We start from the raw sequence: 18263 nt of genomic DNA, 5'->3' as shown, positions 1-18263 counted from the left end.
TCTCTTATTAATATAAGAGTAAAATGTATTGGAGGTCCATTAACTTTCGTTGGGGTGTCATCTAGGTCGAACAACTTTAAAACTGTATTTTTGGGTCCATTAACTTTCGTTTCGTGTCATCTAGCTCCATCAACTTTAAAACTGGTCCATAAACTTTTAAAATGGTTCACTTCAGGTCCACGCATGCATGCATGCACGTCGGCTTCTGCCTCCTGTCTTTGCGCGCGTACAACAGTGAACCATTTTAAATAAATGTGCGCGGATCACGATCACGCGCGCGTGGCGCCGGCCGACGACGCCCACCACCACCCGGAGCTCTTCTCAGCGACATTCCCGTCTTCTTTCACGGGCAGTGCGCCGTCCAAACTGCCATTCGTGTCGTCGAAGCTCCTCTGGTTCTTGGCCGTGCCGTCGTCGCCGCCAACGGTCTCCTTCGACTCTGTCGGTGTCTCCTTGGTGCTGTTGTTAGCCTGGCCGCCGGCGTTGTTATCGTCAGTGGTGGATGCCTCCTCCTGGACAGTGTTGTCAGCCTGAACGCCGGTGCTCTTGTCGTCAGTGGACGCCTCCTCTTCGCTCTTGTCAACCTGGCCGCCGGTTTCGTTCGTGCTCTTGTCGGTGTTCTTCTCGTCTTGATCCCGTCCGCTTGTGGTGGTGGTGGTGTTGTTGCTGCCATCGATGGCCGTCTGCTCATTCATTCCAACCACGCCGACCAACTGCTGCAACAACAGCTTTAGGCCGATCGATGCATGCGTGCTTGCACACTTGCTCATCGGCGACCTCTCCTTCGTAATGCAGTAGAACCCAAAAAAGATTCGCTATGTACAGCTAGCTAAGGGATGTAGCAGCTATACATGAGAATGAGACCGCGACCGGGCGGCTCCTGGTCACGGCTCGGCTCGGGATTTGGCGGTCGTCACGGACGGGGTCGGTCTTGGTGTCGCCGGAGTCGGACTGCGCCACCGTCTTCGAGTTGGAGAGGGAGAAGACGAGCTCCTTCATGTCGGAGTTGGACGAGCGAAAATGCGCCAGGATCTTGCTGAACTTGGGCTTCTTTCTTGTGATGGCGATGGACACGTCGTTGGGGAAGAGGTCCCTCAGCACGAAGGCGTGGAACACCGTGGTCACCAGCAGCCCGGCGACGGTGACGGTGGAGATGCCCGCGAGCCTGATGGAGAGCGCCCGGGTCAGCACGTTGGTCACCTCCGTCGCGTACGTGATGGTCGCCACGGACGCGCCGGTGGTCATCGGGAACGTGTACGCCCACCACGCCAGCGAGAAGCGGAAACCCCGGAAGAAGTTGATGCGCACCGCCTGCGATGCGAGGGATATCATCATCATCATCATCGAACGCAAATGTGCTAGCTACGTGGTGGATGCGTCACGACGAACCGGAGTACGACGTACCAGTGACATGTAGAGGTGGGCGCCCAGCAGCGCCCACGAAGTTGCCGACGATGGACAGGTGGTTGGACGGGTTGGCCACCTTGGACAGCCGGCGCTGCCCGCCGGACATCCACTGCCCGTAGATCTTGAGCTCCAGGCAGAATATGGGCGCCATCACCGCGTACCACACGCCGTGGTGCATCTCCGCCACCAGCCGCGGCGCGCCCAGCACCAGGAACAGGCACGCGATCCACGGCGCGAAGAAGTTGGCGCGGACCGGGTGGTAGAACTCGCGCCGCACTCGCGTACCACAGCACGTGGTTCACCACGGGGCTCACGTGCAGGAACGCCGTCGGCGGCGCCGACGCCAGCGTCTTCCACAGGATGGCCTGGCTGCTCACGCCCAGGCACATACCGAACGCACTGATGGGGAACCGCAGCAGGAATGGCCACTTCTCGTCTTTCGGCAGCACCGGTACCTCCGTGGCCTGTAACACACGAAAGCTTGTGTTACTTGTTTATCAAAATGAACGGGAAAAAAAGCGCTTGCTGATTAGTGCTTACCCTGAGCACGCGTGTCGAGCTCGGGTCCTTCCAAGGCGTCGAAATAGCGGTCGGCGGCGGGGACCTGGTCGGTCTCCTCCTCGGAGATCTTCGAGTCCGGGGATATGCCGTCGACGGGCTCCTGCGAGCGGCCGCGCAGGTTGGACAGCTGGCGCTCGAGGCGGCCGGAGAAGGTCTTGAACGGGTCGAACCGCTTGTCGCGCGTGCTGCTGCCGTCGCCCCGCCGTGCCTCGTCGACGACGTTCTTGGACGACGGCGGGTGCAGGTTCAGGATGGGCTGCGAGTGGAACCGCGTCTGCTTGATCAGCCGCGGCGAGTGCACGGCCTCCGGCACCTGCTGCTCCTCCACCGCCACCGTTTGGTGGTGGGCGTCGTCGGCCGGCGCCACGCGCGCGTGATCGTGATCCGCGCACATTTATTTAAAATAGTTCACTGCTGTACGCGCGCAAAGACCGGAGGCCGAAGCCGACGTGCATGCATGCATGCGTGGACCTACAGTAAACTATTTTAAAAGTTCGTGGACCAACAATGCAGTTTCAAAGTTGATGGATCTAGATGACACGAAACGAAAGTTAATGGACCCAAAAATACAGTTTTAAAGTTGATGGACCTACATGACACCCGAACGAAAGTTAATGGACCTACAGTGCATTTTACTCTTAATATAATGCCGGGTAAGACCGTTGCAGGGGACGCGTTCCTCGCGCATTAAGTTGTGAACTCTCTCTTATTAATATAATGCCGGGTAACCGTATCTTTCAAAAAAAAAAAGAATGCCATTGGGAAAGAACAGAAAAATTTGCTCAAAATCAGAAATGCAGACTACCATGCTAGCACCCATACCAAAAAACCAACTAATAAGGTAAGGGTAGACTACCAAAGTGTAGGACAGATCTATTGGCAATTCACTAACAAATTGAATAAACTATGTGAACCAAGGCAAACTGATCTTGCCAATTTTGATCTGGCAACACAGCAACCTATGGGAACACTGAGTGCTTTGCCAAATCGAAATTGGCCAAATGAATGAATAGTGGATTGCCAAACCGAAGATCCGACAATTATTATGTATCCAAATAGTCTGCCTCTGCATGCTTACTAATAATATTAACTTATGGATGCATTGTGAATGGACCTTGACGTTTCAGATAATATTCGCTAAAGTAAGGAGAAAAGACTTTTTAATCACGTACACAAGAATGACCCTGACTTACAGCAGATAAGATGTAGTTACATGGCTGAGAGCATAAAAGGACTTCAATATTGTGAGGAGCATGTAAAGTGTATCCCTTTCCCGCAATCAAACTTAGACATGAGGAAACACGTACCTGCATTAGTGCAGAAACAAAAGGAACCATGTTGCCTTATCTGCATAACAAATTTTAGTTAACTAACATCAATATCTAGTTCACCTTGGTCAACCCAAAAGCACAACTTGTAGAAAAGTAAGGTAAGAACTGGTAACCTCAATTCGTTGCAAACTATGAATGGATTACCTTTAGCCCTAAAATTTTGACTGCAGGTCAATTTGTACAGAGGAACCTAGCTTCTTTTAAGTCTATACCTTGTACAACAAAAAGAAATTGACAACTTCAAGCAGCAGGCGAACACCACTGATGCAGCCCAACGAAAACCTTTTTCAAGATTCACATGTAGCCGTACAGGATAGGAACAAAAAAATTATCAGATGTGGGGTAACAATCATATTAATGTGCAGTAATTTGGATTCGATAAAAGTTTAGGCATACATAAAGTGATGTCGCCTAACTGTGGGCAGCATGGTAAGCTGTAAAATAGAAATAAGAAGAGAACCTGTTAATTTGAAGGAATCACAAATATGAATGTTTTTATGTTAAACACGTACAGCATTTAGCATTAGGTCATGTCTATGAACTGTACAATAGATGGAGAGGAACTTTTTATCTAGATTCATAGGTTAAACCAATATGCCTGTGCATAGTCATTGTTGGGACCATAGTGAAGCATTGAAACGGTCCAATTGGAATAGACTGCTTTCTCAAAAAGATGGAAGCTGATTGCTTGATGATCCAATTTTTCATTCACAGCAGCATCATGTAAGCAAGTGTTTTTATTGCAGATTTAGTTAATTCGGAGGAACAACAAAACGAGCTAATAATCTAAGCATGTAGAAAAAATCTCCAAGCAGGGTTTGTACCATGACATGCAGTAATGACAATAGCTTAATCTATATTGGCCTTGCCGTTGTAAAGGAACAACCAATCTTCAAATGAACTACAACCAATCCATCGGTAGTTGTGAGTTTTAAACATTTGGTACTAAACGATATGCATTATTGCTAGCTAAAAAGATATGCTGATTATATATGAATTCTAATAGTATTTGCAGGTAGGGAAAATATACCAGACCAAAGCGTGGCAAGCCAACAGGTAGTTCCTTCGACTTTATCCGCAATGCCAATCCTACAAAAAGATTTGTTACGAACTCACTCCAATACTATGAATCTTGACTCTCTGAGGAAAACTCTGTGCACTGTAAAACTGTACAAACGGCAAAGCTCTATTCTCAATATTGAACAGGTATGAAATCAAACCTGAACCCACCACAATAAATACAAATCACAGATGAAACCATGAACTAACCAATTTGAGACAATACGATAGGAATGAACCTGAAAATATGTGCTGAACATTTTTTACCTGTGCCGCCCAGGCACTTGATGAACCTGAAAATATGAACACGACGACATTGACCTTCATTAACATAACGAACTGCTGTGTACGAAAAGAACTATAGAAATAATGTTTGTGGTCCAATAATAAAAAGCTATGTTATGGAGACAATCATAGATAAGAGTCCCAACTTTTTTAAGCAAATGCAGTGGACTAAATAGCTGATCGATTGGAGTTGAATCTTGTTTTGTGTATAGGACCAGTAATTATTGAAATTGCCTGGGCTTGAAATTGCTTCTCATTCTCATAGTGTGAAATATACTTAGACTCAGATATTTTAGAATTGTAGATGGTACCATATATTCAAAGAACCACTACATATACATATACCTTGTTTGAGCAGAGTAGCTAAAATGTAAAGAAGAGCTTATAGTCTGAGCTAGATGAAGCGTACACTTAAAACAAAGGAAGGAAAATACATCTCTTCAAGGAGCCTAACTGAAATCTAAAAGAAATATGAGCCTAGCTAAAATCTGAAAGAAATATGTAGAAATAATAAAATTGTGTAACACATAACCAGAAATAACATTGTGAATAAGGAAAAGGAAACAAATAGCAACAGAAGGAGGAGGGATGTAAGAAAGATACCTACACATAAAGGATTCATATTGTGCCTACACGGCACATCACAATTTATCTATATGTGAGCTGCATTCACAATAATAAATAGGCACAATAAGTTAAATTGTTAAATAAACAAACAGACCTCTCAAATAGTGGAGGAATCACGAATCCACCCTAAATAAAATAGGTTGAAATGGTAATCGAATCAAATCCAACCTACATAAAACAGGTAATCAACCTAAACAAATCAGGTACCAAAAAATGGCTGCTAGGGATTCACCGAACAACACAGCACACCGCACCCATCCAATCGAAGATCCCATAGCCGAAAACAACATTTAGGGTGACGTGGATGTGTGTTTCTGCGAGGATCTGTACGGTAAAAAGAGACAATGTATCTTCACCTAGCTCGCGTCGCAGGCCTCCCATGTAGCAAGTGTCAAAATATTCGCAGAGTTAACTTCAGCCACATAGCACTGTGTAAATATTCGCACGCTTAGTCCGGAAGGATAGGTTACTTCACTTCAGCGAACATTTTGACAGATAGAATTAGAAGCCACATTGTGTACACGGAAAAATGGGGAAAGCTAGCAAACACGAAGGCCGATGGAGTGCTTTGTTTGTAGAGTAAACCATCTCATTTTCGAAGAGTGTGGATCACCTATTTTCAAACCTAAATAGTTACATACAATACAACAAAGAATAAGTCCTAGCTTTTTTGTTTAGAAATCAACCTTATAGAGACATATTGTTTTGTTTTCCTTGGTAGCATTTGAAATTGTAAAGGTTAATTATTAGCGTCAACTAAACTATGAACGTTAAAGAATTCCCTTAGCTCTTCTCTTACCCAAGACACATCGTGTAGCAAACTATAAACGTTAAATAATAATGTATCAACGTCAACTAATAATGTATCAGTCAAATAACTCCCTTATCTCTTCTCTTAGCAATGAGACTTCGTACAACAAATCACAAAGATATATATATGTAAAAATATGAAACCAAACTAAGGAACAATGAGAGCATGAATTATTCACTTCTTATATATTATATCAAGAGCATCATCTTTGAAGACCTAATTTGGTAACGAAAATTTAGCTGAATATCCCAAATCGACGTGGCCATGTATGGCTCATGGGGCACTTCCCAAATCGAAATTGTTGGTTAAAAATCACAAAAGACGACATCTACAGCCATATCACTGAACAAAGTCAGGGAAGGAGAAGGTGAGGAAGAAGGACAGAGAATTTAGGGTTTGGCCCATCCTTACCTAGGGTTTCGTCGAGCATAGAAGCACATCTGCCAAGGCAATAGGAGGCATCGAGGAGGCCGCACAGAGGATGGGGAAGAGGGAGGGGGTGTCGGGCCCCACCCTCGCCCTGCGCTCGCCACCGTCGCCCTGCGCCCGCCGCCGTCGCCGTCGTTGTCTCGCCCACCGCCGGCTCGCTAGGGAAGAGAGGTAAAGGAGGAGGAGGGCTGCTGCCGTGCGGCCATGACCGCCTGGCCGCATGCTCCCGTGGCCGCCCAGCCACGCGCTGCCGTGGCCCGTGTCCGCATCGAGGGAGAGGAAGAGATCGACGGGAGAGAAAGAGAGGATGGGAGAGAAAGAGAATTTGGGAGGAGAAGCAGAAGCCATGTCTATATATATTGATGTGGCTGGATTCGGATGTGAAGCCGAAGATGCAGTGGAGAAGCTAGAAAGAACGATGAGAAGCACGAGAAGCCGCTCCTGATGGAAGCTGATTCGAGCGATCTGGAGCGTCCGTTGTGAGATCCGACGGTGGGAGGAATTTCGGGCGACGTGGACGGTGGTTCTGCTCGAGGAGCATGTCCGACTTGGGAGGAGAAGCAGAAGCCATGTCTATATATATTGATGTGGCTGGATTCGGATGTGAAGCCGAAGATGCAGTGGAGAAGCTAGAAAGAAGGATGAGAAGCACGAGAAGCCGCTCCTGATGGAAGCTGATTCGAGCGATCTGGAGCGTCCGTTGTGAGATCCGACGGTGGGAGGAATTTCGGACGACGTGGACGGTGGTTCCGCTCGAGGAGCATGCCCGACTTGTCTAGGTAAATGTGTTGTTTGAGAGCACAATTAGTTTTGCCACTTGAGGGTTTGTTGCCTCGTCGTGTCCAATCCAGATCTGCGAAAACTGGGCGCAGTGGCATTAGGCATGTTAGTGTTACAGGTGGTGTTGACTCTGCTCATCGTGCCATCCCTAATCCAAAATCTTTTGCTTGACTGTTGATGTCAGGGTGTCTTAAGAATTTAATTTCTTTTCTTTGTCTTAGATTAACTGAGTTCTTCCTAGGGGACGAAGTGAAATGTTCCTGAAGAAACACGTTCTTCTTCAGGCCAGCGAAGGATGATAGAAACTTGTTTGGTGGATAATAGTTGGTTGTTAGTGAACACTGACATTTATATTCACCAGATTGTTTTCCCCAATCCCACAGTAGATTTTTGTTTGGGTGCAGTATATTCCAGCTTATCAGGTTTAATGAGGCCTGTAGTTTGAGTTGCTTTTTACATTTTAATTTATGATAACTGCTAATTAACTTGGAAGATGCCCGTGGCAGTGTTGCCTCTTAAAACACCATTACACGAGTTGAGTGATGCAATACTAGTTTAATGACCTTACAGAAATCGCTGGAGGAACTTAATTTTGTAGTCTCAGTTGTAAAGCTGATCTTAAATTTGATGTGATGGATCATACTGGCATCATTTAGATCATCACACATTCTTCATAATATGTGCATGACTATAATAGACTGCCATACCTAGTCAGCCAGTGTCTGAAGGCTTGTAGCCTCCTGAAAGGATCAAGATCCCTAAGAATAGGGTGAAATTAGGCTAACTCTAAACTTTCTTTCAATAATTAAGCCCTACACATAGCTCATTTCACCCCCGTTGCTTAGAAGTGTTTCTATTGTTCTACCTGCTACAAAAGTTTTACACCCTAGGTTCCAATCCTACTCTAGCATGGACAATTCTAATAATGTAAAGACATGAATTGAATTGCTCAAATGTAAATGCTCAAAGTAAAGAGAAGGAGAGGAACGCAACTATGTTTTTCCGATGTATCGAAGAGTCACCACTCCCCACTAGTCCTCGTTGGAGCACCCACGCAAGGGTGTAGCCCCTCCTTGATCCGCGCAAGGATCAAGTGCTCTCTACGGGCTGATTCTTTGACATTTCGTCGCAGTGAATTGCCCACAACCGCTCACACCATGACTTGGTCATCCACAAGCTCCGCCGGATGATCACCAAGTCTCCAATCACCACCGAGCCGTCTAGGTGATGGCGATCACCAATAATAACAAGCACAAACTCTCACTTGACCAAGACAAGCCTAATAAGAAAGATGGATGCACACTTGCTACTCCATATGCATTAATGGAGTCCTTAATCTTGGATTATCAAATCTCAATCACCCCACTAGACTCTGGCCCTGTTTGTTTCCGCTTATAAGCGGCTTATCGGTGGAAATAAGCGAGAATCCCGCCAAACACTTTGTTTATTTCCACCGATTCTCGCTTATGTGGTAAGCCGCTTTAGAGATTTGAACTATGAGAAGCGAAAAGCGAGAAGCGAGAAAATCTTCACTTAGATTATAATCCAAGCGTGTCTGGGAGAAGCGGAAACAAACAGGGCCTCTTGCTCTCCCTTGCACTCCAAAGGTGTTTATCAGTTGAACAAATGGGCAAGAGAGCTAAGTTGGACGAGTAGGAGAAGTATATATACTCCCCACTTTAAAACATAACCGTTATTGTCCAACTCAGCATTTTTTGGGGTGACCGGATGCATCGGTCGAAGTGACCGGACGCGTCTGGTCAGTAGCCAACAACTACGTGGCTTCAGTCTGACAGGGAAGGCTGTTGGAGTGACCTGACGCTGGCCAGTATCCGGTCAACATCTACCGGACGCGTCCGGTTAGAAATTTTGGTCCCCGGACCCTCCCTGATGTTGACCTGCCACTGCAAACTTGGCATCCGGTCGTTTACTGTTCAGCGTCCGGTCCTCCCTGACAGTGAGGCCCTACTGCTACAGATACGACTAGAGGCGCGTCCGGTTCCAATCACCTGTGCAGCGTCCGGTCGCTCCTCGGCTTCTGCTGCGCGCACTGATCACTGACCGGACGCAGCACCCTGTGAGTCCGGTCATCACTCAAACAGCGTCCAGGTCAACTATTTGACCCTACATTCACTTTCAATTCAAAATCCTTTGTGAATGAGGTTGACTCCAATTGATCTTTGGGCCATTCCTGAGCCTACCTAGTGCTAAGTTTGACAAGTGTGCACGGTGCACCACCTAACTCATTAGACTCACCTAGGTCAAGCTACTAGTCCATACCCCCCTTTAATAGTACGGGCCAAATGAAAAATAAAGTCATCAACTACTCTAAGTGTCTCTCCAACACCAAACGACACTTAGAACTAGTCCGTACTTAACCTTATCAGTCCATCCTTTGAAAACCTGAAACGATTTCCATCGATAGGGGCATGAAAACCATAATTGCCCAAACAATCATCATTACCATGACCTAACACAAGTTGTCTCTGCAAAACACACGTTAGTAATCACCGAAACCCAACTAGGGGTATAGATGCTTTCACCTCCCAAAAGATGTTTTGCCTAAACACATAGTATTGTAGATGACCATAGTAATTCAGCAAGCTGTAATTTGGTCAAGAATTTACTATAAGAGTCACGAACAGATGGTGATCTTCCTTGGTCTCAGTTGTGCAGTTAACCGTATATTTGATATGAAGGGTCGTCTTTGCAATATTTTGATTCATAGGACTATCTCCATTTTTTTGCAATATTTTGATTCATAGGACTATCTCCATTTTTCTATAGTAATTTAGCAAGAGATGTTGGCCTGAACCTACTGTAGATGGCTATCGTAATTTAGCAAGCTGTATTGTGGTCAGACCTACTGCAAAATCCTTAATTATGCTATGGGTTTTAGACTCTCTCTTGTGCTAGGAGTGTTCTCTTTGAACCACGTCCTATCATTAAAAATTAGTTGAATCACCTGGAAGCATCTGTCCTAACAATAAGCTGAATGGTGATATTATCAGAGTTTGAAGTCACTGCTAAAAAGATACAGTTGAGTTACCTGTTCCAGCTCTGATGCAGACCAAGGGATGAAGTATGATTTAATCAGATGGTCGCATGAAGGGTTAAATTGTCATGATTTAGATATATATTTATTACTGCAGTGTGTTTTCAATTGACAATTTTCTCTGGAACCGTGAATTAAGTATCTTGGGCAATCATATGTACAACTTATTTCTATTGTCATACAAACAGCTTAACTTCTTCTGATAACAATGACAAATCATTCATATCCATACATTATAATGCCTTCTGACTTGTCTATTAGCTGCTGGGCTTTTGTGCACTATCGCAGATGCAGTGCTTTGTCTTGATTTCCTGCTGTTTCCTAAAGCATGATTATTTTATATTTTAACTAACTGTGAAGTCTCACACATGTTCCTCTTTTACTAAAAAACTATGCAGAACATAAACTTAAATCCTCCAGATTCTAACCCTTCATGTCTTAGATAAGGTGGCTTGTACAATAACTTTAAACTGTGATTCGGATAAGGATATCTCTATTTATGATTCAGTTTGATGCCTTTACAGGACAACCTTCGAAAGAACGCCAAAACTTCGAGACTGCCTTAAAGATGTCAAGGAACACTTTAGACTACCTTTGTTCTCTGATTAAAGGGGACTGCAAGAGAAAGACACAAAGTTACAGAAATTTCAGGTTTGGGGACAAGGTGGTTCTAGGTGTGGAGGATCAAGTCGCCATTGCTCTGCTAAGACTTACCACTGGTGAGTCACTTCTGGGCATAGGAACACGCTTTGGGATGAACCACTCAGCCATCTCAAACATCACTTGGAAGTTCATTGAGTGTTTGGAGGAGCACGCTGCTAGTCATCTGAAGTGGCCTGACCCTCAGGAGATGGCAGCCATCAAAGCGAAATTTGAGAAGATCCAGGGTCTCCCGAACTGCTGTGGCGCTATAGACACGACACACGTCCTCATGTGCTCTTCATCTCAGCCCAACAGCAATGTCTGGCTATATGGTGAGAACAGGAACAGCATGGTCCTGCATGCCATTATCGACCCTGACATGCGGTTCAGAGATGTTGTCAGTGGCTGGCCTGGAAGCTTGGACGACTCGTGCATCCTGCGCACCTCAGGCTTCTACAGGCTCTGCCAGAAAGGCTCAAGGCTGACTGGGCAAATGGAGCTTCCTGGAGAATCAGCAGGGTCAATGGTCAGGGAATACATTGTTGGGGATCCCAGCTACCCTCTCCTTCCATGGCTGGTGACTCCATACCAAGAGCACGGTCTATCTGCAGAGAAAGTGGAATTCAACAAGTGTCACACCGCGACGAGAATGGTGGTGCAAGGTGCCCTGGCCAATCTGAAGGATCGGTGGCGGGTGCTCAAGGGAGAGCTGTGGAGGCCAGACAAGCATCGGCTGTCCAGGATCATTTATGCCTGCTGCTTGCTCACCAACATCATGATCGACCCTGAAGATGCCGTCAGGGATGGGATGCCGGCGTCCCACAACCACGATGACGGCTACAGGCAGCAGGTCAGCAATGTGGCAGACGACGGCGCCGTCACTCAGAGAGACCTGCTCTGCCAGTATGTCAGTCGGCTCGGCAGCCAATTACCCGGAATGATCACGACCATTCAATATTTTCGTCTGCCTTTTCCCTTCCCCCTGACATGAATCCAAGGACATCAACACCTTATACAATTGTTGTAACGTGAAATTTGTTTCCTTTAGATATGATAATTTTAGGCATTAGTAGACTGAAATAGTGAAATTTGCAGACAATATAAGCTTGTGGAATCTTGCTTTAATATCTCAGCGTAGACATGTACCAACCCAGGTACTCCGGCCTGAGGTTTCTGTCAATCTTGGATATTCTGGTTATTGTAACCGGCCGGCAAGATGCTGGACATCTTGTTTCCTCCTTTTATAGCAACAAGCAGTTGTGAAAGCAAACTTTTTTCTCGAATATGCAAAAGATTTACGTATTATTGTATTAAGAAGAAGAGTTTAAACATATAGACAACACGCTTCTATCGAAGTGCCAAATGAGGTCGACCTAAACAAGCCTTAGCTGGACCATGCTAGCAAAGACCTAAAAGCAAGCTCATGTTACTGAAAGAAATATCTGCTGCAGCCTGCAGGCCATGCCTGCTTACGTGCTGACGAAATTATTGCTGTTAACTAATCACATCACAGGCATCACAGATTGTGAATTTGCTGTTGCTCACCCGACACCGAAACTGTTTCAGACTGTCTGGTTTCTTCTTAGCTTTCAGTAGTCCACATCCTAGTCTGAAATAGAATGGGTTCATGGATACGTACTGAATAGTACAAGCGTGGAGCTGCCGAACTGGACTGGAAAGGTATTATGTGCGTATTACTATACTTGAACATTCGTATATGACGAAAAGTAAACGTGAATACATTTGAATATATCTTGTCCTGATTTGCTGGCTGTAATTACTGGAAAAGTAGGCTAGATGACTCGAGGATGGTGGTTCGCCTATCACCCTGTAAACTGAACATTTCAAGGATCGGGTATTGCAAACATAACGCACAAGAGAAAAACAAAACGCTTCTGCTGCAACGGGTTACGCTGTCCACCGTGCAAACATCTGACGATCATCGAAGGATAGTTTTTGCACTTATAGGTGTGATGATACTGGCTTTCAGAGTAGAGGGCACAAAAACATTGTTACTACTAGAAATCACCGTAGCTAGGTAGCACAAGTGCATGCTTGTTCTTCTCCATTAACAGTGGCGACGTGACTAATACTCTATGACGGAGAGCATCGTGCACATCCCGAACGACCATGAATATGAAAAGGAGTGAAGCTAAACTCTGACGAAACTGAGAGTGCTATGTCATCTCTGACGACAATTGTTAACTCCAGGGTTAATTGTGACAGGTGCATGCATTGCCTCATTTGATATGACTCAGCAGCAATGTAGTAGTAGAAACTCGCAGATCTCTCGCTACCTTTCCGCAATTAGCAATCATCGACTCATCGTCTACATGGTATACACATGGTGTTGACTGTCTTGTAACTCGCCGTCACTACAAAAACAGCTAGTGTGTAAAAGGCAAAGGAGATCGAGAAGTGAATTCCCGTAGCGATCGATCGAGCTGAGGCATTGTTGACCCGTGTGAAACGGTTTCTGTGAAGCAAAGGGCTGCGGGGGCTCCATTCCACATCGCTTCTTCCCGAGTCAAAATCATCGCGGGGCATGTGGTGCTGCTTTCCAACTGCGCTCTTGACTTCCATGCGCTAAGCTCCCTTGTTCTACTGAATCGCTTTGTGGGATCGGATCATCGGAACAGCAGGTCGCTGTCTCTGCCTGCAACATGTAATTATATTACTTTTTTTCCTTACTAGTAACTGCTAGCACCAGTACACAGCTCCATCTTGGATTTGGAATGTAAACGGGTAGAAAGAAGAAAATGTGAATTTTCAACGGTTATTCGGTTGCGTCGTGCATCGTGATGATTGTGAATGAATTAGCAAGAGAAGTCGTCGTGTACTCGTGTGTCTCTAGAGCAAGTATACGTACACTGCTCCGCCTGGACGACCTACTTTTCCTTGAAATTTCGCGTGGGTGAATGGTTGTTCCGTCAGCATGGCCCCGTGACCTGGCCAAATTAAACTACTCGTCGGCGGGGTCTATGCGTCGTCGTAGATTAATCGGACAAAGAGATCGAGCGCGAGAAAGAGCAGGAATAGTGGTGGTTGGTGCACGCCGGCTCTGCGCGCAGCATGAGTCTTGCGGGCGACGGGCGGGTTGTTCTGTTCTGTGCCACTGTGCGCGCGCGTACAAAGTTCAGCTTTTGGGCACCGGATTTCAACACATGCATATGATACTTAGGCCTTGTTTAGATGCCATCCAAATTCTAAGTTTTTTCACTCTCTCTCCATCACATCAATTTTTAGCCGCCTGCATGGAGTATTAAATGTAGGTAAAAAAAATAACTAATTACACAGTTTAGTTAGAAATCACGAGATGAATCTTTTGAGCCTAGTTGGTCCACGATTGGACAATATTTGTCAAATAAGACGAAAGTGGTACTATTTATCGGGTCAAAAAAAAAAATTTTGAACGAGGCCTCATGCTGCCGACCGACGACATGACACTGCCTGAATCATACTGACATACTTAATATATATAGTACGACGAGGACCTATAGAGGTCAACCTTTTTCAATTTTCCTTTGGTTTTGAGCCCCTTTCAAAACCAAACAACCACGAAAATATATATATGCACGTGTTTTTATATATCACATGTGTGTTAGAAAAAAGTTTGGTCAGGTGTGTGATGGGTAGGAGAAATGGGGAAAATGCAGACAGGTGATGAACCTTTCCGTCCCTTTTGTATTAGCTGGGTTCATCATTCTCAGTTTCTTCCAGTACAAAATTATTGGTCAAATCGTTGTTCATACGTACGTTTTACCTCCAAGACAGCAAGACCAGGACTGCAATTCTACCTAACGATGCCGGTACCAAATGCAAAGCGTCAGTACCTCATCAGTAGTACGTAGTAAGAGCATCTCCAAGAGTTTGTCAAATTTTACTTGGCAAATCTTGTGATTTGTCAACTTCCAAAATTATATGCCAAGTAAAAAAACAATCAATCTCCAAGAGTTTGGTATTTTTGACTTGGTAAAATAAAAAAACCCGTTAACAAAGCGAAGAGGCCCGCTAAGCGAACGAAGAACCCCGCTAAAAAACGAAGAGCCCCGGATGCCAAGCCGTATACGCGTGCGTATATTTGCGCGCGCGGATGGAAGATTTGCCAAGTTGCTATTGATGCCAAGTTATTTTGCCAAACTGTTGGAGGCTATTTTTTCTTATTTTGCCAAAATTATATAGATGCCAAATTAAGATAGCAAACTCTTTAATTCAGAATGCCACTGCAGGACCAAACTCGATCGCAGTTCGCAGCTAGCTCAGCTCTCAGGTTCATTTTTCCGCGTGCTATCTACGTGGCCGGATTAGCTGGCTCGCATACAATAGGCATCGACGACTGAAGTTAGGTGCATCACCTACTACTGCTGGTCGATCGTCGCGAAAAGCCCCCAAGGTACTAAGCACGTAACGAGGGTTTTTAAGGAGATTTTACGACAGCTTTTTGGAGGCACCTGGTGGCTGTGGTAAAGCTAGAGCACGACGGCTAACGCGTTGACATTTGACTCAGCTATACTAGCTTTTTTTTTAGTTGGTGCGAAAAAGATTACTTCACATTCGCGGAAGCAGCTAGCTGGTTCCTGCTGCAACTGCAAGGCTGCCTTTTTTTGTTTTCTTTTCTTTTTGACGAGTATAAGCAGCATAGTTTGTTCCGTTCAAAAAATATGGTCACGCACGTCGTTCATTTGTTCAAACAACTCCAACGATGGACCGCTTATAATTAATTAAAGCGTGATTGATCATGCATGGATTGGAACAGCATCATTCCCTGTCAAACCAAGTTAGTTGGCAGTATGACAATGAGTTACCGGCATCCCCTATTTTTTTACAATTTAACCCTTTTTAAAAAAAAAAATACGTTTGACCTCATGAGAGACTTAAACTCATCTTTAGACTTTAGAGATCGATGCCAGTACTCATAGCGTCGAGATAACACGTCTCGACACCATAGATCTTGACATCGAGCTGCCTGACCAATCCTAAATGATGTTTGACGTGGCTGACAGGCGCCGAGCTCGGCGCCACAGCCGACCTGGGCATGCAGGGGCACGACGGATGGGCGGCGCCACAGCCGACCTGGGCATGCAGGGGCACGACGGATGGGCGGCGCCACAGCCGACCTGGGCATGCAGGGGCACGACGGATGGGTGCGGAGACCCGCGGCCTTTTTCTAGGTGTAGAGCAGGAGTAGGTACGGACATGGCAGCTACAATCACACCCACTGGCCACAATGACTAAATCATTCAGTCATTCATGGTTGCAGTTGCAGTACTGTCCAGAGCCTGCTGCTTTGACTAAGGGCCTGTTTGGTTCCTTAGACCGAATTTTAGTCACTGTCTCATTGAATATTTAGACACATGCATAGAGTATTAAATATAGACTAAAAATAACTAATTACACAGGTTGCGACTAATTTATGAGACGAATTTTTTAAGCCTAATTAGTTCATGATTTGATAATGTGATGCTACAGTAAATATATGCTAATGATGGGTTAATTAGGATTAATAAATTCGTCTCATAAATTAGTCTCCATCTATGTAATTAGTTTTATAATTAACTTATGTTTAGTCCTCCTAATTAGTATCTGAATGTCTCACGGGACATGGGCTAAAATTTAATACGTGTATCAAACACACCTAAGACTTAACACGCCGCTTGCCGCAGCAGTCCATGCCCACTACGTCTGGCCCTGGCACGATCACACCACATTCAGTCATTCACACACACCACTACGTCTACACCTGACACACCGCGAGCTCCGGCACCCCATCCCCTCTCCTCCGTCCCTGGGCGGCGGCGGCCCTACAAGCTCGCCGGCGCCGGCATTGGCATTGGCATTGGCATTGCCCTCGCCACCCGCGCGACGCCGCGAGCGCTCGCTAGCTCCTGCAGAAAACGGAGGGGACTGAATGAAATAAACAACCGGCGGGAGTCGACGAGGTAGAGCAGACAGCAGAGTGAGCAGGGGCCGGAAGCAAAGTAGCGTAGCGTGGCGACGTAAAAAATGGTGGGCGAGGCGACTAGGCGAGGGTGGCGACCGCGAAGAGGAAGGCGAGGAGGGAGGGAGGGAGGGAGGGAGCGGCGTGTGCGCGCGCGGCAGCGTGACCCGGGCACGTGGAGCCGCTGTGAGAGAGGCGCGTTTATTATTGACCAGTGAGCACTGAGCAGGCAGCGGAAGTACTGTAGCATTCTCCCGTTCGTTCCTTCTCCCCGGCCTGGTTTAGTTCAAGAAGTTTTCCCAAAAAGTGTTACAGTAGTCATCACATTAAATCTTACGATACGTGCATGGAGCATTAAATATAGACGAAAAAAAAACTAATTGTACAGTTTGGTGGGAAATCGCGAGACAAACGTTTTGAGCCTAATTAGTCCATAATTAAATACTAATTACCAAATAAAAACGAAAGTACTACCGTAGTCAAATTCGTAAATTTCGCCCAACTAAACAAGACCGCAGCCTTCAGCTCATTCCGAGCACGAAACAAGTGCAACGCAGCAGTGCACGCTCACATCATTCATTAGTTAATATTATTTATCATCATATGGACTGTGGACTGCATAGTAGTACAATAATGGTAGTACGATCACAAGAGTCCAATCAATAGTAGTGTAATGCCAGAAGTAGATCACTAGCACTCCCGGGGTTAGTACTAAATTGAACATCGGAATATCGATAATAGCAGGTGAAACAAATGTTGCTCTACTTAAGGAAAGGGGAGAGGCGAAGAGGAAACCAGAAAAGAAATGATCGTTTCAGCAGGGGCACAAGATGCAAAATCATTGCATGGTTGCAGTTGCAGTACTGTCCAGAGCCTGCTTTAGTCCATGCACACTATGGTCTGTGGGTGTGAACTGTGGAGTGCCATGTTCATGTCTACTCCTGCTCCACACCCAGAAAAAGGCCGTGGGTCTTCCGCACCCATCTCATCGCACGGGTGCGTGTGCCGAGATACCGGCCATGTTAACGTCATCCAAAATATCCTGTTATACATGGTTAGACTTTAGGACGTCGAGAGCTGTAGCGCCGAGACGTGTTACCTTGACGCCATGAGTACTGGCATCGATCTCTAGAGTTAAAAGATGAGTTTAAATCTCTCAGAAAGATAAATGTAATTTTTTTTTAAAAAAAGTCAAATTGTAAAAAATTAAGCCGGCATCCCAGGCTAGGAAAGGAACAGCAGTAATCACGTGCGTTGCCGGTGCTGCTCTCGTGTTCTCGCACCCAAAAAAACACTAAAATGTGGATGAAAAATTTACCAAAAACATGGGTTGATTGA

The 18263-nt window shown here is 45.6% G+C and overlaps 2 protein-coding genes and 1 pseudogene across 2 annotated transcripts; 1 reads left to right on the top strand and 2 right to left on the bottom strand.

Moving 5' to 3' along the window:
* Positions 1 to 269: 269 nt before the first annotated feature.
* On the bottom strand, positions 270 to 770 carry LOC136455318 (uncharacterized). Its single transcript, XM_066455400.1, has one exon. The coding sequence runs from the start codon at positions 768 to 770 to the stop codon at positions 270 to 272; it is 501 nt and encodes a 166-aa protein (XP_066311497.1).
* Positions 771 to 825: 55 nt separating this feature from the next.
* LOC136455317 (S-type anion channel SLAH2-like) lies at positions 826 to 2362 on the bottom strand (annotated as a pseudogene).
* Positions 2363 to 10844: 8482 nt separating this feature from the next.
* Positions 10845 to 11978, top strand: LOC136455316 (protein ALP1-like). The gene has a single exon (XM_066455399.1). It carries the CDS (start codon positions 10845 to 10847, stop codon positions 11976 to 11978), a length of 1134 nt encoding a protein of 377 aa, XP_066311496.1.
* The last annotated feature ends 6285 nt before the right edge of the window (positions 11979 to 18263 follow it).

The sequence above is a fragment of the Miscanthus floridulus genome, chromosome 5 (genome assembly GCF_019320115.1).
Source record: "Miscanthus floridulus cultivar M001 chromosome 5, ASM1932011v1, whole genome shotgun sequence".
Taxonomy (NCBI): domain Eukaryota; kingdom Viridiplantae; phylum Streptophyta; class Magnoliopsida; order Poales; family Poaceae; genus Miscanthus; species Miscanthus floridulus.
The sequence above is the reverse complement of the archived record's forward strand: the minus strand, read 5'-3'. Positions and strand labels throughout refer to the sequence as shown.